The following is a 21,790-nucleotide window of genomic DNA, read 5'->3' as shown; positions in this document are numbered from 1 at the left end:
CACCTGGCTGTTATCTATCGCCCCCCAGGGCCCTGTTCGGACTTTATCAATGAATTCTCAGAGTTCGTTGCTGATCTAGTGACACAGGCCGATAATATAATCATAATGGGGGACTTTAATATCCATATGAATACCCCATCGCACCCACCGTGCGTAGCGCTCCAGACTATAATTGATAGCTGTGGTCTCACACAAATAATAAATGAACCCACGCATCGCAACGGTAATACGATAGACCTAGTGCTTGTCAGGGGTATCACCGTTTCCAAAGTTACGATACTCCCGTATACTAAAGTATTGTCCGATCATTACCTTATAAAATTCGAGGTTCAGACGCATGTTCGTCAAACTAATAATAATAATAACTGCTATAGCAGCCGCAACATTAATACGGCCACAACGACAACTCTTGCTGACCTACTGCCCTCGGTAATGGCACCATTGCCAAAATATGTGGGCTCTATTGATAACCTCACTAACAACTTTAACGACGCCCTGCGCGAAACCATTGATAACATAGCACCGCTAAAGTTAAAAAAGGCTCCAAAAAAGTGCACCCCGTGGTTTACAGAAGAAACTAGAGCTCAGAAATTATTATGTAGAAAGCTGGAACGCAAATGGTGCACGACTAAACTTGAGGTGCACCATCAAGCATGGAGTGATGGTTTAATAACTTATAAACGCATGCTTACCTTAGCTAAAGCTAAATATTACTCAAATCTCATCCACCGTAATAAAAACGATCCTAAAGTTTTGTTTGGTACGGTAGCATCGCTAACCCAACAAGGGACCCCTTCCAGTAGCTCCACCCACTCAGCTGATGACTTTATGCAATTCTTTAGTAAGAAAATTTAAGTCATTAGAAAGGAGATTAATGACAATGCGTCCCAGCTACAACGGGGTTCTATTAACACTGATACGATGGTATATACGGCGGATACTGCCCTCCAAAATAGTTTCTCTCGTTTTGAGGAAATAACATTAGAGGAATTGTTACAACGTGTAAATGGAATAAAACAAACAACATGTTTACTTGACCCTCTTCCTGGGAAACTGATCAAGGAACTCTTTGTATTATTAGGTCCATCAGTGCTAAATATTATAAACTTATCACTTTCCTCGGGCACTGTTCCCCTAGCATTCAAAAAAGCGGTTATTCATCCTCTTCTTAAAAGACCTAACCTCGATCCTGACCTCATGGTAAACTACCGACCGGTGTCTCACCTTCCCTTTATTTCAAAAATCCTCGAAAAAATTGTTGCGGAGCAGTTAAATGAACACTTAGCGTCTAAAAATCTATGTGAAACCTTTCAATCCGGTTTCAGGGCAAATCACTCGACGGAGACAGCCCTCGCAAAAATGACTAATGATTTATTGCTAACGATGGATTCTGATGCGTCATCTATGTTGCTGCTCCTCGATCTTAGCGCTGCTTTCGATACTGTCGATCATAATATTTTATTAGAACGTATCAAAACACGAATTGGTATGTCAGACTTAGCCCTGTCTTGGTTTAACTCTTATCTTACTGATAGGATGCAGTGTGTCTCCCATAACAATGTGACCTCGGTCTACGTTAAGGTAACGTGTGGAGTTCCCCAGGGTTCGGTCCTTGGCCCTGCACTCTTCAGCATCTACATGCTGCCGCTAGGTGACATCATACGCAAATACGGTGTTAGCTTTCACTGTTATGCTGATGACACCCAACTCTACATGCCCCTAAAGCTGACCAACACGCCGGATTGTAGTCAGCTGGAGGTGTGTCTTAATGAAATTAAACAATGGATGTCCGCTAACTTTTTGCAACTCAACGCCAAAAAAAACGGAAATGCTGATTATCGGTCCTGCTAGACACCGAACTCTATTTAATAATACAACTCTAACATTTGACAACCAAACAATTAAACAAGGCGACACGGTAAAGAATCTGGGTATTATCTTCGACCCAACTCTCTCCTTTGAGGCACACATTAAAAGCGTTACTAAAACGGCCTTCTTTCATCTCCGTAAAAACGCTAAAATTCGCTCCATTCTGTCCACTAAATACGCTGAGATCATTATCCATGCGTTTGTTACGTCTCGTCTCGATTACTGTAACGTATTATTTTCGGGTCTCCCCATGTCTAGCATTAAAAGATTACAGTTGGTACAAAATGCGGCTGCTAGACTTTTGACAAGAACAAGAAAGTTTGATCACATTACGCCTGTACTGGCTCACCTGCACTGGCTTCCTGTGCACTTAAGATGTGACTTTAAGGTTTTACTACTTACGTATAAAATACTTCACGGTCTAGCTCCATCCTATCTTGCCGATTGTATTGTACCATATGTCCCTGCAAGAAATCTGCGTTCAAAGGACTCCGGCTTATTAGTGATTCCCAAAGCCCAAAAAAAGTCTGCGGGCTATAGAGCTTTTTCATTTCGGGCTCCAGTACTCTGGAATGCCCTCCCGGTAACAGTTTGAGATGCCACCTCAGTAGAAGCATTTAAGTCTCACCTTAAAACTCATTTGTATACTCAAGCCTTTAAATAGACTCCCTTTTTAGACCAGTTGATCTGCCGTTTCTTTTCTTTTTCTTCTATGTTCCACTCTCCCTTGTGGAAGGGGTCCGGTCCAATCCGGTGGCCATGTACTGCTTGCCTGTGTATCGGCTGGGGACATCTCTGCGCTGCTGATCCGCCTCCGCTTGGGATGGTTTCCTGCTGGCTCCGCTGTGAACGGGACTCTCGCTGCTGTGTTGGATCCGCTTTGGACTGGACTCTCGCGACTGTGTTGTATCCATTGTGGATTGAACTTTCACAGTATCATGTTAGACCCGCTCGACATCCATTGCTTTCCTCCTCTCCAAGGTTCTCATAGTCATCATTGTCACCGACGTCCCACTGGGTCATTATTGTCACCGATGTCCCACTGGGTGTGAGTTTTCCTTGCCCTTATGTGGGCCTACCGAGGATGTCGTAGTGGTTTGTGCAGCCCTTTGAGACACTAGTGATTTAGGGCTATATAAGTAAACATTGATTGATTGATTGATTGAATTGTTGCAGCGGTTGTCCAGGTGGCTGCTCTCAGATGATCAAGGACGCGCGCCAGCTGGATGTGGTTACATGTGGTCTGAATGTGTAAGGCTGGTTGGATGTACTGCCAAATTCTCTGAAACGCCTTTGGAGAGGACTTATGGTAGAGAAATGAGCATTCAATTCACAGGCAGAAGCTCGGGTGGCATTCCTGCAGTCAGGATGCCAACTGCACGCTCCCTCTAAACATGCGACATTGTGCCATGTGATAAAACTGCACATTCCAGTATGGCCTTTTATTGTGATCAGCCTAAGGCACACATGTGCAATAATCATGCTGTTAAATCAGCATCTTGATATGCCACACATGTGAAGTGGGATGGATTATCTTGTCAAAGAACTAGCGCTCACTAACACAGATTGAGACATATTTGTGAGCAATATTTGAGAGGAATAGGTTGTTCGTGTTTTAAGTAAAAGTTTAAGCAAAAACAAAAATGTTGCATTTATATTTTTGTTCAGTGGATTTGGACTCAATACCTCTCCAAGAGCCTGCAGTGCCACTGTTGCCGCCATTGCCTTGGCATGTTTCTTGTTTGGGCTTGCAGTCTGGGGCTGGTAGTCCACACCATTCACTGTGACCTGTTAAATACACATTGCATTGAGGCGTGTAAGGGTACATGTATTCTCATTTCCATTTTTCAGTCTGGGACATCCATTCCAACAAGATACATATTACAAGTGAGGAACAACAAGTGTACATTTTCCATTGCTATGCACTTCCACTAACAGGTAGTGTCTCTAAAAGCAGACAAAACTGCAACAGATTTAGCACAGAAGAGTAGATTTAGGTGGCCAAAACAGCCTTTGGTTAGCGGTAGTCATGGCTAACTGTAGTGCCAAGGAGAATACACAGCCTGGACACCCTCTAATGATGTTTGAGTCAGGTGTTTTTCAACACTTTGGGCCCTATTCTCCCATGTTCCTAAATGAAAAAGGTACACAATTGAGCAGATCCTGGCCACAGCTCATTTTCACTTCCTTGCGCGCCTCTAGCCAATATGTGCACTTTGGGTGGAGCAACCCCAAAAGCGTAACTGCCCTTTTTAATTTTACCTATCATTGACACTCCCTTGGTGAGAAAAGAACACACATCTTTCTCTATTTTGTTCTTTATAAATGGTAATAGAAGCAGCTAGCAATGCAGGTAATGGGCATTCGATATATTACACCTATAACGCCTTCTAAAAACGTCCAAAAAAACCTCCAACAATGTTTATATACATGCTGTAAGTATATATGTAATGTAGTAGCAGGTACATTCAAAATACGAGGTAACATTTACCGTATTTTGGTCATTTTAAACATTCTCTGAACTTTTACATTTTCATTTCAAAAAGCGCAAAGCAACGTTCACTATTGCCATCAACAACAACTTCTACTAGACGCAGGAATCTTTGGGAACCTCACTATTCAGGGGCTACGACTCAAATATAAATCGATTATTTACATTTGGACATCATTTATATGTATTATCATACATACTGTTAATATAATGTATACTATTATTATGTATTATACATTTTACCTTTATTTATTATTAATATGTTTAAGCCATCCATCAATCCATATTCAACCACTTACATCCTTTGGATACTGTGTATGCAGTATTGCGTCATTTCCGATTTTTTAATTAGTGCCCACAGCAAATTAAAATATGTAAAACTAAATAGGTGAGGATAGCAGTAGCCTGTTAAGTGAACAAAATATAACAAGTCCCCACTTGGCAACAGGCATGTATAATATATTTTTGTGTCTTCTAAAATTACAGAATGTTCAGACACTTTGGCCATAGTCATCATACATTTGCGGCTTGTCATCTATCTGCTTCGTCATATTAAAACATTCCAAGGAATGAAGGTTCAGACATATTCCCAGTCTCCTTTATTCACAAAATACAGCGCACCACTACAAGCTAAATCTCTGTGTCTTTGTATCCCGCGGAAACGCGCACAAACTTTCACCCCCACAACACACTTCCCAATTACTTCCCAGCCAAAGCCATTGGCTTAAAGCTGTAGCTAGCGGCTGTACTGTGTGGATATTATTGTGTCTCCAGATTTATTAATGTAGTTGCTAATTTCCTCTTCTTAGCTGGTCACGTTTTACAGAATCGTGGTTCTTTTTAACCTTGTGTTGAAGTGTACAAAACATTTATTTTCTTGTTTCACTACTGGGCGGCATAGCTCGGTTGGTAGAGTGGCTGTGCCAGTCACCACTTTTGTGTCCTTGGGCAAGACACTTTACCCACCTGCTCCCAGTGCCACCCACACTGGTTTAAATGTAACTTAGATATTGGGTTTCACTATGTAAAGTGCTTTGAGTCACTAGACAAAAGCGCTATATAAATATAATTCAATTCAAATGTATAAAATATAATTCAATACTGCACATTCAAGCTAGCTTAGCACCGCGGCTGTCATAGCTTGTCTTTTCCTCCTCACTCGTCGATGTGTGTCAGCACTAACCCAGTTAACACATAATATTAATCCTCTGGGTGACCCAGGACCTTTTCCGGTCCTTTTTTTGCCATTTTCGATGACATCATGCGACAGAATTTTCATTTTAAAAGTGAGCAGGATAAAATATGGCCAGAGGAGTTGTAAAGGAATTCCTCTCAATATACGTTATTTGCACAAAATATTTTTATCATGAGGATTACAGTTAGTGTATATTATAGGCCCCAGGACTATTTTGTCCCCTACCGACTCCCTTTATAACCTATACTGTAAACCTGTTATTTCATCAGGATTTTTCTATGAAAAAAACAAATGACTCCAAGCATTTCCCTTTGAAATACGTGTACATCCTATTAGGTATATTTTGACACACAAACCACAAGATAAGATCATAGTACCATATAAATGATAAATGGGTTGTACTTGTATAGCGCTTTTCTACCTTCAAGGTACTCAAAGCGCTTTGAAACTACTTCCACATTTACCCATTCACACACACATTCACACACTGATGGAGGGAGCTGCCATGCAAGGCGCTTACCAGCACCCATCAGGAGCAAGGGTGAAGTGTCTTGCTCAGGACACTACGGACGTGACAAGGTTGGTACTAGGTGGGGATTGAACCAGGGACCCTCGGGTAGCGCATGGCCACTCTCCCACTATGTCCGCCGTCCCAATATATTCATATTAGAAGCGTAGTTGCTTGGAAACTGCCAACAACTTTCATTATGTGTAATAAGAACAATGAGGGTGAGGCAGATAGATAAATAGTACTTTTTTGATTTCTTCAGGAGAGTTTCCTCAGGAAAATTAAATTTCCAGCAGCAATGTACAGAACTGAGATTAAATTTAAAAAGTAAAAAGAAAATAATGGGGGTATAAATGGAAACAAAATATAAAAATATTACAATTAGAATAAAAATAAAAGGCAACAATGAGAATAAAAATATAACAGTAAAATAGGAATATAAAACAAGAGAAACTCGAGAGGAGTTGTACAGTCTAATGGCGTGTGGGAAAAAGGAGTTTTTTTTTAAGTCTATTAGTCCTACACTTGGGATGCACTGAAAAGGCTCATCTGGCTACTGATAACGGTATGCAAAGGGTGACTGTCATCATGTAGGATCCTCACTAGTTTTTCCACAGTCCTCTTCTCTGCCACCGTCATCAGTGAGTCCATTTATATTCAGAGATTGTAGTGACATAAGAGCTGTGTGGATGTGGTTACAAAAATATGAATGCGTGTGTCAATGTTGCTTTACAACATACAAAATGGTGGCTTTTATCTGCAGAATATGTACTATAAGGTCTATGTACTAAAATGCAGGTTTATGCAATTATTTATGTAAAACAAATATTGCAAATACATGCCAACATCCATCCATTTCCTACCGCTTGTCTTTCTTGGACATACATGTATATATATATATATACACACACACAGTATAGTGGGGCAAAAAAGTATTTAGTCAGCCACCGATTGTGCAAGTTCTCCCACTTAAAATGATGACAGAGGTCTGTAATTTTCATCATAGGTACACTTAAACTGTGAGAGACGGAATGAGAAAAAAAAATTCAGGAAATCACATTGTAGGAATTTTAAATAATTTATTTGTAAATTATGGTAGAAAATAAGTATTTGGTCAACCATTCAAAGCGCTCACTGATGGAAGGAGGTTTTGGCTCAAAATCTTACGATACATGGCCCCATTCATTTTTTCCTTAACACAGATCAATCGTCCTGTCCCCTTAGCAGAAAAACAGCCCCAAAGCATGATATTTCCACCCCCATGCTTCACAGTACGTATGGTGCTCTTGGGGATGCAACTCCGTATTCTTCTTCCTCCAAACACGACGAGTTGAGTTTATACCAAAATGGATACATGGATGATACAGCAGAGGATTGGGAGAATGTCATGTGGTCAGATGAAACCAAATATGAACTTTTTGGTATAAACTCAACTCGTCGTGTTTGAAGGAAGAAGAATACTGAGCTGCATTCCAAGAACACCACACCTACTGTGAAGCATGGGGGTGGAAACATCATGCTTTGGGGCTGTTTTTCTGCTAAGGGGACAGGACGTTTGATCCGTGTTAAGGAAAGAATTAATGGGGCCATGTGTCTTGAGATTTGGAGCCAAAACCTCCTTCCATCAGTGGGAGCTTTGAATGGTTGACCAAATACTTATTTTCCACCATAATTTACAAATAAATTATTTAAAATTCCTACATTGTGAATTCCTGGATTTTTTTTTACATTCTGTCTCTCACAGTTGAGGTGTACCTATGATGAAAATTACAGACCTCTGTCATCATTTTAAGTGGGAGAACTTGCACAATCGGTGGCTGACTAAATAATTTTTTGCCCCACTGTATATTTATACAGTGTGTGTGTGTGTATATATATATATATACACACACACACACACACATATATATATATATATATATATATATATATATATATATTATATATATATATATATATATATATATTAGGGGTGTGGGAAAAAATTGATTTGAATACGAATCGAATCGTTTACATTGTGCGATACAGAATCGATTCAAATTTTTTTTTAAATCGATTTTTTTTAAATTTTATTTTAAATTTATTTATTTTTTTAATCAATCCAACAAACCACTACACAGCAATATCAATCAATCAATGTTTATTTATATAGCCCTAAATCACAAATGTCTCAAAGGACTGTACAAACCACTACGACAACGACATCCTCGGAAGAACCCACATAATACCATAACAATGCAATCCAATTCCAAAACCAAACCTGACCCAGTAACACTTAGAACTGCAATAGACAGAGCAATTGAGAGGAGACAAACCCAACACAGAACAAACCAAAAGTAATGAAACAAAAATGAATATTATCAACAACAGTATCAATGTTAATTATAATTTCAGCATAGCAGTGATTAAAAATCCCTCACTGACATTATCATTAGACATTTATAAAAATAATAAAAAAGAACAATAGTGTAACAGTGGCTTACACTTGCATCGCATCTCATAAGCTTGACAACACACTGTGTCCAATGTTTTAACAAAGATAAAATAAGTCATATTTTAGGTTCGTTTAATAGTTAAAACAAATGTACATTATTGCAATCAGTTGTTAAAACATTGTCCTTTACAATTATAAAAGCTTTTTTAAAAAAAAATCTACTACTCTGCTGGCATGTCAGCAAACTGGGGTGGATCCTGCTGAAATCCTATGTATTGAATGAATACAGAATCGTTTTGAATCGGTAAAATATCGTTTTTTAATCGAGAATCGAATCGAATCGAAAAAAATCGATATATTATCGAATCGTGACCCCAAGAATCGATATTGAATCGAATCCTGGGACACCCAGATTCACAGCCCTAATATATATATATATATATATCTCTGTGTATGAATGCTGACAGAGCAGAGCGTACAGCAGCTTGTTGTGTTTTTGACTTAGTTATCACTTACAGTACATAGTTGATTCATCACCCTCTTGTCATCCATCCAACCATCCATCCATCCATCCATCCTCTTCCGCTTATCTGAGGTCGGGTCGCGGGGGCAGCCCAGACTTCCCTCTCCCCAGCCACTTCGTCTAGCTCTTCCTGGGGGATCTCGAGGCGTTCCCAGGCCAGCCGGGAGACAGTCTTCCCAACGTGTCCTGGGTCTTCCCCGTGGCATCCTACCAGTTGGACGTGCCCTAAACACATCCCTAGGGAGGCCTTCGGGTGGCCCGAACCACCTCATCTGGATCCTCTCGATGTGGAAGATCAGCGGCTTTACTTTGAGTTCCTCCCGGATGACAGAGCTTCTCACCCTATCTCCAAGGGAGAGCCCTGCCACACGGCGGAAGAAACTCATTTCGGCTGCTTGTACCCGTGATCTTATCCTTTAGGTCATGACCCAAAGCTCATATATATATATATATATATATATATATATATATATATATATGACTTACTTTAAAGATTTTAATGGCTGAGACCCTTTTGGGTCTTGGGACCTATAAAGTTCACGACAAATAGGGAATCCCCAGGGTTAAAATAATGTTAGTAGGGGTGTAAAGGTAAACAAAAATTTCGGTTTGGTACAGACCTCGGTTTAGAGGTCACGGTTCGGTTCATTTTCGGTACACTAAGAAAACAACAAAATATAAATGTTTTGGTTATTTATATACATACATTTTAAACAATTGCTTTATCCTTTTAACTTTGGGAACACTATAATAATTCTGACCACGTTAATCAACATTAAACTGCCTCAAGTTGTTGCTCAGATTAAATAAAATGACAAAACTTTTCTTCCAAACAGTTTCAAGTCAACTCATCATGCTTAATTAATTACAGCATTTGCGAAGCCTGTAGTTGATTTTTTATGAAAATATTTGTATCAACATGTGATAGCAGGGACCCTGCCATTCAAAACTAGGCTGCTCCATTACTAATGATTAATGTAACTATAGGTGAAAAAATAGTACAATAGCAATAGGAGAAATCACCCCTGAACACTATGGAGTTTATGTAGGCTTTATGATGCATGATTACATTATTATATAAACTATCAGAGACAGAAACTCTTCATTTAACAAAATTTCCTTTTTTGCTGCTTCAACACAGAAAAAGACATACTGGGCTTTGATGTCTGAAACAAACAAACAAACAAACAAACAAACAAACACACACACACACACACACACACACACACACACACACACACACACACACACACACCGCAAAAAGCCAGGATTGCGAGCGAGCTGAAGCTGATGTTTATGTTTCTAGAACGTCAACGGGCTCATAATGATGTTACTAGTAGTTGACTAGGAGGTGTTTATTATAATTTGGGGAGAATCCGCTGCCTGACGCATACCTGCTAAACACCTACCTGCTCAAAGACGCTGGATCACTGACTACATGCGGTCTGAATACGCACTGCTGATTGGCTGTTACCGCTCTGTGTGTAAACAATCAGATGGTTGTGTGGGTGGGAAAACGCTGGGTGCTGTGTAGAGTACTGACAGAGGCAAAGGCAGAACGAAGCCCAGCAGCTTGTTAAGACTTTAGCTTAGGCGGCTACTTAATATGTTTGTGTGGAAACTCGTTCGGTAGAGCTCCGAACTGACCCCGTATCGAAACGGTTCAATACAAATACACGTACCATTACACCCCTAAATGTTAGTTAATTTTTCTTATTGGTTAGTTGGAACCAAACACAAGAACTAACGTTTAGAGAACATTAGCATTATTGCTCTGTATTAGGTTTGGAGTAGTTGAATATGTAAAAAGGCAATCCCATTTGAGGAGCTTAGTAAAACATATCCTCACATGGTAACTACATCTCATCAGGATGCGCTGTTGTTTGGGCGATCTTATTTATGTGCCTCCACTTCGACTGCAAATTCACCAAGTCAGCCATGTTGTAGTTTTTAGCGCTTCCATGTTTAGTCTACTGACAGATATACGTTTGAACTTTATGCTATGTTGTATTAGAAATGGGAACAGCACAGGGTGCATTTGCATGTACAAGCCAGGCAGCCCTACAAGAATGACAGAGACAAAGAAGGTGCTTATTGACTACAGCATCAGACTACAATGGCGGACACGCCCGAAGCTCCTACGGGTAACTCTCTACCATATATGGAGATATCTGCTGATGTAACACTTGAGAAAAACGGCACAAATAGGGCAAATTCCACATGACTGGTTTGAAGGAAGTATGGAAGAAGGCAATAATGTTTTCTATCTAGCCACCATGATTCCATGGTTTGATTTCAAATTTCCGGGACTCATGCAGATCCCAAATACACAAAAACAGCTACCAATAGGTAAGAAAAAATAGTTTTGTATAACAGGTCCCCAATCAAAATTTTAGATATTTCTTATTTCACATCAGTAAAGGGAATTTTGAGCTTGGGTTTCTGTCAATGGTTACATTCAAATTCTCAATTGACAAAGGATAAGGAATATTTTTTTCCAGATTTGGTCCAATATTTAGAAAGTAGTTATTGAAGGTTTTAACTTCTTCGTCCACATTATACTTGTTTACATTTGCATCTAAAAAGTAATGAAGGGTGATCTAGTGTATTTTGTTTCCCTTACTGTACCGAAAATGTAATGAATCGTGAGCCCGCTGAAAGTTGCCCCAACCCCTACTTCCCCGTCTAGAAAAAAAAAAGATTACCTTGAAGAGGAAATTCTTGCGGTGGTCCGGGCCACTGTGATGAACCATGATGAAGTCAGGCTGTATCATCCGTTTCTTAGTGCACAACTCTATAAGAGCAGACACCGGGTGCTTGCCTGTTGAAGAAGAATGATGAGGTGGTTCAGCTCTCTGTTAGAACACTTATCTATACTTGATGTTTGTTTCACATTTTTGCAATGTTTTTCACATTTTAGTATTTATCCAAATTCTGGTAAAATGTTCCTTTAATTTAATTTAGGAGTGATTTTAATTATCCTGAAGGAACTCTCCTGAAGGAATCAATAAAGTACTATCTATCCATCTATCTATCTATCTATCTATCTATGAATCAATTAATTGATTCATCGACATATTTTGCATGTTCGTTGTTTTTTCTGCTATCAACTGCTGTACTTAACACTTTAGTAAACTGTTTATTACATTGCGGTTCACCAAGGTTTAAAGGCTCACAAGCCTTTAAACAATACAATGCCTTCAAACAACGGCATTATGGCGTCTAATAAAATTAATTTTTTGGGTCTTTATGCGACTCACATAATACAGACAAACAACGCCTGGTGGAATTAAATCTAGGAAACACCCAAAACACTAACGAAAAGCTGAAGACACTTTTACAAGAAGCTACTTTGTCTACCAACAAATATAACCAACTCAGTGCACTACAGTCAACAATGACTCTGTGATCTTGTTGATTGAGGATATGTATCAAAATAGAAGAGGGAGCAAATGAGTGAAACGAAGGTAAATCTCCTCAAATATTCACTACAATGGAACCTCGATTTATGAACTCCTCTATGTGCCAACGTTTTGATGTATTATTTTTTTGAGCCAGCCAAATATGCCTTTGTGTGCAAACCATGTCTCTGTGTACGAATGTTTCATTTAGGCGACTGCAGAGAAGAAAGCAAGGCGAAACATTGTTGGGGCGGCGGAGCCTTCCACTTCACTTGCTACGCAGGAGAAGTCAAGTCCCACATTCCAGCATGTGTGCTTTTTCTTAGTTTTTTCACCTTTTGACAAGTTTTGTTCATTTTGCTAACCCAATTAGCATTCCAAAAACTTAACAGACCATCGTGTGGAATAAAAAATTTAAAATACTATTTGCGTGTACATTCATGGCGCTCACAAGCATGACCACAACACAAAGCCAAGTCAGTAACCAAATCAAGTTTTATTGTGATGAGACCGGTCTTTTGCCAGAGCAGACTTATATCACAGTGGGGGAAAACACAGTATTTCTCTCATTTTAGAGCGTCCCCTCGCTCTTGCAAAGCATTAACATGCACACACGGCTCCCCTCCCTCGATGTGGAAGAGCAGCGGCTTTACTTTGAGTTCCTCCCGGATGACAGAGCTTCTCACCCTATCTCTAAGGGAGAGCCCTGCCACACGGCGGAGGAAACTCATTTCGGCTGCTTGTACCCGTGATCTTATCCTTTAGGTCATGACCCAAAGCTCATGACCATAGGTGAGATTGGAACATAGATCAACCGGTAAATTGAGAGTTTTGCCTTCCGGCTTAGCTCCTTCTTCATCACAACAGATCAGTACAACGTCCGCATTACTGAAGACGCCACACCGATCCGCCTGTCGATCTCACGATCCACTATTGCCCCACTTGTGAACAAGACTCCTAGGTACTTGTACTCCTCCACTTGGGACAGGATCTCCTCCCCAACCCGGAGATGGCATTCCACCCTTTTGCGGGCGAGAAACATGGACTCGGACTTGGAGGTGCTGATTCTCATTCCGGTCGCTTCACACTCTGCTACGAACTGATCCGGTGAGAGCTGAAGATCCCGGCCAGATGAAGCCATCAGGACCACATCATCTGCAAAAAGCAGAGACCTAATCCCGCGGCCACCAAACCGGAACCCCTCAACGCCTTGACTGCGTCTAGAAATTCTTTTCATTAAAGTTATAAACCGCCTTGGCGGAGTCCAACCCTCAATGGAAATGTGTTTGACTTACTGCCAGCAATGCGGACCAAGCTCTGACACTGATAGTACAGCGAGCGGACCGCCACAATAAGACAGTCTGATACCCCATACTCTCTGAGCACTCTCCACAGGAATTCCAGAGGGACACGGTCGAATGCCTTCTCCAAGTCCACAAAGCACATGTAGACTGGTTGGGCAAACTCCCATGCACCCTCAAGAACCCTGCCGAGAGTATAGAGCTGGTCCACAGTTCCACGACCAGGACGAAAACCACACTGTTCCTCCTGAATCCGAGGTTCGACTATCCGTCGTAGCCTCCTCTCCAGTACACCTGAATAAACCTTACCCGGAAGGCTGAGGAGTGTGATCCCACGATAGTTTGAACACACCCTCAGGTCCCCGTTCGTAAAGAGAGGAACCACCACCCCGGTCTGCCAATCCAGACGTATCGCCCCCGATGTCCACACGATGCTGCAGAGTCTTGTCAACCAAGAGAGCCCCACAGCATCCAGAGCCTTAAGGAACTCCGTGCGGATTCTCATCCACCCCTGGGGCCTTGCCACCGAGGAGCTTTTTAACTACCTTAGCTACCTCAGAACCAGAAATAGGAGAGCCCACCACAGAGTCCCCAGGCACTGCTTCCTCATAGGAAGACGTGTTGGTGGGATTGAGGAGGTCTTCGAAGTATTCCTTCCACCTATCCACAACATCCGCAGTTGAGGTCAGCAGGACACCATCCGGCCCATACACGGTGTTGATAGTGCGCTGCTTCCCCTTCCAGAGGCGGCGGATGGTGGTCAAGAATCGCTTCGAAGCAGTCCAGAAGTCATTTTCCATGGCTTCCCCGAACTCCTCCCATGTCCGAGTTTTTGCCTCCGCGACCGCTGAAGCTGCACAACGCTTGGCCTGTCGGTACCCGTCCTCCGGAGTCCTATAAGCCAAAAGAACCTGATAGGACTCCTTCTTCAGCTTGACGGCATCCTTCACCGCTGGTGTCCACCAACGGGTTTTAGGATTACCACCCCAACAGGCACCAACTACCTTGCGGCCACAGCTCCAATCAGCCGCCCCGACAATAGAGGTGCGGAACATGGTCCACTCGGACTCAATGTCCAGCACCTCCCTCGTGACATGTTCAAAAATCTTCCGGAGGTGGGAATTGAAACTTTCTCTGACAGGAAACTGCCAGACGTTCCCAGCAGACCCACACAATGCTTTTGGGCCTGACAGGTCTGTGCGGCATCCTCCCCCACCATCGCGGCCAACTCACCACCAGGTGGTAATCGGTTGAAAACTCCGCCCCTCTCTTTACCCGAGTGTCCAAAACATGAGGCCCCAAATCCGATGACACAACTACAAAGTCGATCATAGAACTGCAGCCTAGGGTGACATGGTGCCAAGTGCACATATGGACACCGATATGTTTGAACATGGTGTTTGTTATGGACAAACTGTGACGAGCACAAAAGTCCAATAACAAAACACCACTCGGGTTCAGATCCGGGCGGCATTTCTTCCCAATCACGCCTCTCCAAGTTTCACTGCTGTTGCCAACATGAGCGTTGAAGTCCCCCAGTAGGACAAGGGAATCACCCGGGGAAGCACTTTCCAGTACTCCCTCGAGTGTACCCAAAAAGGGTGGGTACTCTGAACTACTGTTTGGTGCGTAAGCACAAACAACAGTCAGGACTCGTCCCCCCCACCCGAAGGCAGAGGGAGGCTACCCTTTCGTCCACTGGGTTGGACTCCAACGTGCAGGCTTTGAGCCGGGGGGCAATCCAGCCCATCGCCTCTTACTGCCGGCAACGCCAGAGTGGAAGAGAGTCCAGCCGCTCTCGAGAGAAGTGGTTAAAGAGTCCTTGCTGTGCGTTGAAGTGAGTCTGACTATATCCAGGCCGGAACTTCTCCACTTCGCGCACTAACTCTGGCTCCTTCCACCCCAGTGAGGTGACGTCCCACGTCCCAAGATTTAGCTTCTGTATCCGAGGATTGGACCGCCAAGTGACCTAACTTCGGCTGCCGCCCAGCTTACATCGCACCCGACCTCTATGGCCCCTGCTATGGGTGGTGAGTCCTTTGGAGTGGTGACCCACGTTGCCACTTCGGGATGTACCTGGCCGGGCCCTATGGGAAAAGGCCCGGCCACCAGGCGCTCGCCATCATGCCCCACCTATGGGCCTGGCTCCAGAGGGGGGTCCCGGTGACCCGCATCCGGGCGAGGGAAATTTGTGCCCATGATTTTTCTTCTTCATAGAGGTCTTCGAGCTGCTCTTTGTCTGATCCGTCACCTAGGACCTATTTGCCTTGGGAGACCCTACCAGGGGGCATAAAGCCCCCGGACAACATAGCTCCTAGGATCATTGGGACACGCAAACTCCTCTACCATGATAAGGTGTCATGTTTTTTGATATTCAGTATTGCATATCCCTTTATATTGTGTTTAAATTGTACATAACTAAAATAGGGACTTTTGTTGAGGCTGGAACCCATTATTAATTTGTACAATATTTCTTATTATGGTATGGAAATGGTATGGATCTTTATCGTCATTGGACAAGTACAACAAAATGTTGTTTTCAGCACAGATCCGTTCAAGATTACATATACAAACAGTGTACAGGGTTAGAGAACAAAAACCCAGATGGGTCGCAGGATGTCGTTGTTGCTTGTGCAGCCCTTTGAGACACTTTTGATTAAGGGCCATATAAATAAACTTTAATTGAAACTTTGAAGACGCCCTGTGAAAGATAGGAAAAGGGTAGATGCTGGGGGAGGATGAGTAAAAAAAATTAAATCCCATGGGGTCCAGTCTGAAGTGGGAAAAAAAAACTTCCATAACAAAGCACATATACATATTACAGCATACAACTCAAGACTTGCAACAGAGGGGAGGGAGTGGGAGCTACGGAGGTAGGCTGCTGCTACTGAAACACTACCCACCCGCGAAGACATGAGATGGGGGGTGAGGTACAGAGGGGCAAAAAAGTATTTTGTCAGCCACCGATTGTGCAAGTTCTCCCACTTAAAATGATGACAGAGGTCTGTAATTTTCATCATAGGTACACTTCAACTGTTAGAGACAGAATGTGAAAAAAAAAATCCAGGAATTCATGTTGTAAGAATTGTAAAGAATTTATTTGTGAATTATGGTGGAAAATAAGTATTTGGTCAACCATTCAAAGCTCTCACTGATGGAAGGAGGTTTTGGCTCAAAATCTCACGTTACATGGCCCAACTCATTCTTTCCCTAACACAGATCAATCGTCCTGTCCCCTTAGCAGAAAAACAGCCCTAAAGCATGATGTTTCCACCTCCATGCTTCACACTAGGTGTGGTGTTCTTGGGATGCTAGTCAGTATTCTTCTTCCTCCAAACACGACGAGTTGAGTTTATACCAACAAGTTCTATTTTGGTTTCACCTGACCACATGACATTCTCCCATGTGCTCTCTGGCAAACTTCAGACGGGCCTGGACATGCACTGCCTTAAGCATGGGGACACGTCTGGCACTGCAGGATTTGATTCCCTGTCGGCGTAGTGTGTTACTGATGGTAACCTTTGTTACTTTGGTCCCAGCTCTCTGCAGGTCATTCACCAGGTCCCTCCGTGTGGTTCTGGGATTTTTGCTAATCGTTCTCATGACCATTTTACCCCACAGGATGAGATCTTGCGTGGAGCCCCAGATAGAGGGAGATTATCAGTGGTCTTGTATGCATGTGAGTGTGTAAGCCTCCAGAGTGTCTCTGTTCCGCAACCTTGGTGTTCTTGCAGCGGCCAGCAATCCAAAGGCAACAACAACAGGTGGATGTCCATGAGAGACAAGAAGGGAGTTTGTTGTGTCTTCGCCACACTGACATTAATGAGTCTTGAAGCTAGGAAAACAATCCAAATTAGAATGATTTGTTTGCGAGCAAAAATAAAATTTGTTTTTCATTCTTAATTGTCTATTACTGGTCCTCAAATTCATCATGAAGGGCAAACAGTCCGACATTATCCTGTCCACAGTTCTGCCCGCATCATCCAATCATTATTGGCCGCTTTGGGGAACTTTGAAGGCTGCCAGCAACTTCCAATTTGTCGACAAACTAGAGCAACATTTACTCCAATCAGCAGATGTCCTGTTGTCATAATTCCGAATAGGTGGATATCGTTACATCCTCGACGGAAGGGTCGCCAAGCACGCGGCACTCCTTGTTCTCCCAAGAGTCCGCAACAACAGCTACGTCAAGACAGGCAGGTTTCCCCACACACAGGACCTTGTCAATTTTGTTGAAAGGCCAGTTAATTAGTTGCATTGTTTAGATTTGGAGAGCAGTGAAAAAAGGGCAACAAGAAAGTTAAGAGAAGACAAGACAAACAAAGCAAAAAAGAGTGATAAGGGACGGTAGGGGATCGCCCGCCCTTGATGGGTGCCAGTGAGGAACAAACTCTTCTTCATTATACAAACTTTTCAATATACAAACCATGTTCAAGAACCAATTGAGGCTGCGAACAGCATTAACCCCTTGCACCTCGGGTGTTCACAAGAGTCGGCGAGCTTGCGAGACTTCGGAAAAGATGCTGGTATCATTAGTTAGCGAGAAAACAAGAAGTCTGGATAAGTCTCTGATCATTTAAAGTGAAGTTAAAACAGTTTGACGTTTTAAGGCAAGGAGAATCTCCGCCATGACGCCCATCCACATGTTATTAATAACCACGCTTAAGATAATCCAGGGTTTCGCCTTAATGTAATTGAATAAGGCGCGCTGCCATGGCATTTTTATTAGTGCCACACCTAGAAAATAAGGTTGTTTTTTTTAAACCTGAAAACAATTTAAAGTTATGTAATATATTTTTTTTAGCCCCCAAAATAAATCACAAAAAGTTTGACGCTATTTTTAACTATTGTTATCAATCTTATGATAAACAACGGTGCAATTCAAACAGGTTTTACCTCTCATGCAAATACTTTGGTTTCATGAGTCTACGCTACCTAGGACACACAGTAACATTTCTTCATTTTCCGCCAATCACCTTTCAGGCATGGATGGTGTTTGCAGACATGGAAAACACTGACATCGAATCCAAACCACACAAACAAAAAAGTAACATTAGCTGGTCGTTATCATATGAATTGATATATAGCCTATTATTTATGCACTATTGACAAGTGACGTGCCGAAAACATGATCACCGGAAAAAGATTTTGATTGGCGAAACTGGATGTAAAAAAAGCGCACGCCATTGTCTGAAGCGTTGTCAGTATGTCCGTGATGTGGAGGTGATTTGTATATATATATATATATATATATATATATATATATATATATATATATATATATATATATATATATACACACATGTATATATAATATACATATATATATATATATATATATATAAACATATATCCATATATGTACATATATATATATATATACATGTATATGTATATATACACATGTATATATATATACACATGTATATATATATATATATATATATATATATATATATATATATATATATATATATATATATACATACACTACGGGTGTAACGATACACAAAAAATTCGCTTCGGTACGTACCTCGGCTTAGAGCTCACGGTTCGGTTCATTTTTGTTACACGACAAATATAATTTTTTTGTTATTTATTTACCTAATTTGTAAACAATTGCATAACATACATATACACACAGGGTCCATTGCCAGGTTTATGTGGTCAACATAAAAACAAAAACAAAGATAATAATATTAGATAAGGCTCAGAATGGTTTCTTAACAAAACCTTTCTACATATAAAGTGCTTTTTTTGATTGATTGATTGAGACTTTTATTAGTAGATTTCACAGTACAGTACATATTCCATACAATTGACCACTGAATGCTGACACCCCAATAAGTTTTTCAACTCGTTTAAGTTGGGGTCCACGTTAATCAACATTAAACTGCCTCAAGTTGTTTACTCAGACGAAATAAAATGGGAAAACTTTTCTTCTACATATAAATAGTGCAACAATAAACAGTTTCAAGTCAACTCAGCCTCAGATTAACTTTTCTCCCCCCCACAGCCTGCCTAACTTGGCAGTAAGAGGATATATGGGCTTATTGTCCTTCCACCACAGAACTGGGGACGGTGTGGCGCAGTGGGAGAGTGGCCGTGCGTAACCCGAGGGTCCCTGGTTCAAATCCGACCTAGTACCAACCTCGTCACGTCCGTTGTGTCCTGAGCAAGACACTTCACCCTTGCTCCTGATGGGTGCTGGTTGGCGCCTTGCATGGCAGCTCCCTCCATCAGTGTGTGAATGTGTGTGTGAATGGGTAAATGTGGAAGTAGTGTCAAAGCGCTTTGAGTACCTTGAAGGTAGAAAAGCGCTATACAAGTACAACCCATGTATTTATTTATTAAGGCATGGGTAACTTACACATCTGTAAAGGCACCATTAATGTTGATTTGGAACAACATATGCTGCCATCTAAGCGCCGTCTTTTTCGTGGACGCCCCTGCTTATTTCAGCAAGACAACCCCATTTCCACATGAGTTGGGAAATTTCGTTAGATGTAAATATAAACGGATTACAATGGTTTGCAAATCCTTTTCAACCTATATTCAGTACAATGCACTACAAAGACAACATATTTGATGTTCAAACTCATAAACTTTGTTTTTTTTGCAAATAATAATTAATTTAGGATTTCATGGCTGCAACACGTGCCAAAGTAGTTGGAAAAGGGCATGTTCACCACTGTGGTAAATCACCTTTACTTTTAACAACACTCAATAAATGTTTGGGAATTGATGAAACTAATTGTTGAAGCTTTGAAAGTGGAATTCTTTCCCATTCTTGTTTTATGTAGAGCTTCAGTCGTTCAACAGTCCGGGGTCTCTGCTGTCGTATTTTACGCTTCATAATGCGCCACACATTTTCATTGGGAGACAGGTCTGGACTGCAGGCAGGCCAGTCTAGTGCCCGCACTCTTTTACTACGAAGCCGCACTGTTGTAACAGGTAGCTTGGCATTTTCTTGTTGAAATGAACAGGTGTGTCCATGATAACGTTGCTTGGATGGCAACATATGTTGCTCCAAAACCTGTATGTACCTTTCAGCATTTATGGTGCATTCACAGATGTGTAACTTACCCGTGCCTTGGCCACTAATACACGCCCATTCCATCACACATGCTGGCTTTTCATCTTTGCGCCTAGAACAGTTCGGATGGTTCTTTTCCTCTTTGATCCGGAGGACACAACGTCCACAGTTTCCCCCCAATAATTGAAATGTGGACTCGTCAGACCACAGAACACTTTTCCACGTTGCATCAGTCCATCTTAGATGATCTCCGGCCCAAAGAAGCCGGCGGCGTTTCTAGATGTTGTTGATAAATGGCTTTCGCTTTGCATATTAGAGCTTTAACTTGCACTTACAGATAAAGCGATCAACTGTATTTAGTGACAGTGGTTTTCTGAAGTTTTCCTGAGCCCATGTGGTGATATCCTTTAAAGATTGATGTCGGTTTTTGACACAGTGCCGTCTGAGGGATCGAAGGTCACGGTCATTCAATGTTGGTTTCCGGCCATGCTGCTTACGTGGAGTGATTTCTCTGAACCTTTTGATGATATTATGGACCATAGATGTTGAAATCCTTAATTTTTTTGCAATTGCACTTTGAGAAACGTTCTTAAACTATATGACTATTTGCTCACACAGTTGTGGACAAAGAGGTGTCCCTCGCCCCATCAATAAAGGATGGGGCGAGGTACACCTCTTTGTGATATCCAAATATGATGGTCCATAATATCATCAAAAGGTTCAGAGAAATCACTCCACGTAAGCTGCATGGCCGGAAACCAACATTGAATGACCGTGACCTTCGATCCCTCAGACGGCACTGTGTCAAAAACCGACATCAATCTCTAAAGGATATCACCACATGAGCATTGAGCATTTTTTGGAAGCTGTTTTTATACCCAATCATGGCACCCACCTTTTCCCAATTAGCCTGCACACCTGTGGGATGTGCCAAATGAGTGTTTGATGAGCATTCCTCCACTTTGTCAGTATTTATTGCCATTTTTCCCAACTTCTTTGTCACGTGTTGCTGGCATCAAATTCTAAAGTTAA

At 41.8% G+C, this 21,790-nt stretch overlaps 1 protein-coding gene across 3 annotated transcripts in view; it reads right to left on the bottom strand.

Annotated features, from left to right (window-relative positions):
- Positions 1 to 21,790, bottom strand: part of LOC133554655 (protein SON) — a 128,698-nt gene that overhangs the window by 30,753 nt on the left and 76,155 nt on the right. For all 3 annotated transcript variants that reach the window (XM_061903639.1, XM_061903640.1, XM_061903641.1), the window contains exons 18-19: positions 11,726 to 11,841; positions 3,556 to 3,657 (exon numbers count right to left, since the gene is read on the bottom strand). In XM_061903639.1, the coding sequence (XP_061759623.1) occupies positions 3,556 to 3,657; positions 11,726 to 11,841 (218 nt within the window). The remainder of the gene's footprint in view (positions 1 to 3,555; positions 3,658 to 11,725; positions 11,842 to 21,790) is intronic.

This window comes from Nerophis ophidion, linkage group LG06, assembly GCF_033978795.1.
Source record: "Nerophis ophidion isolate RoL-2023_Sa linkage group LG06, RoL_Noph_v1.0, whole genome shotgun sequence".
Lineage (NCBI taxonomy): Eukaryota > Metazoa > Chordata > Actinopteri > Syngnathiformes > Syngnathidae > Nerophis > Nerophis ophidion.
The sequence above is the reverse complement of the archived record's forward strand: the minus strand, read 5'-3'. Positions and strand labels throughout refer to the sequence as shown.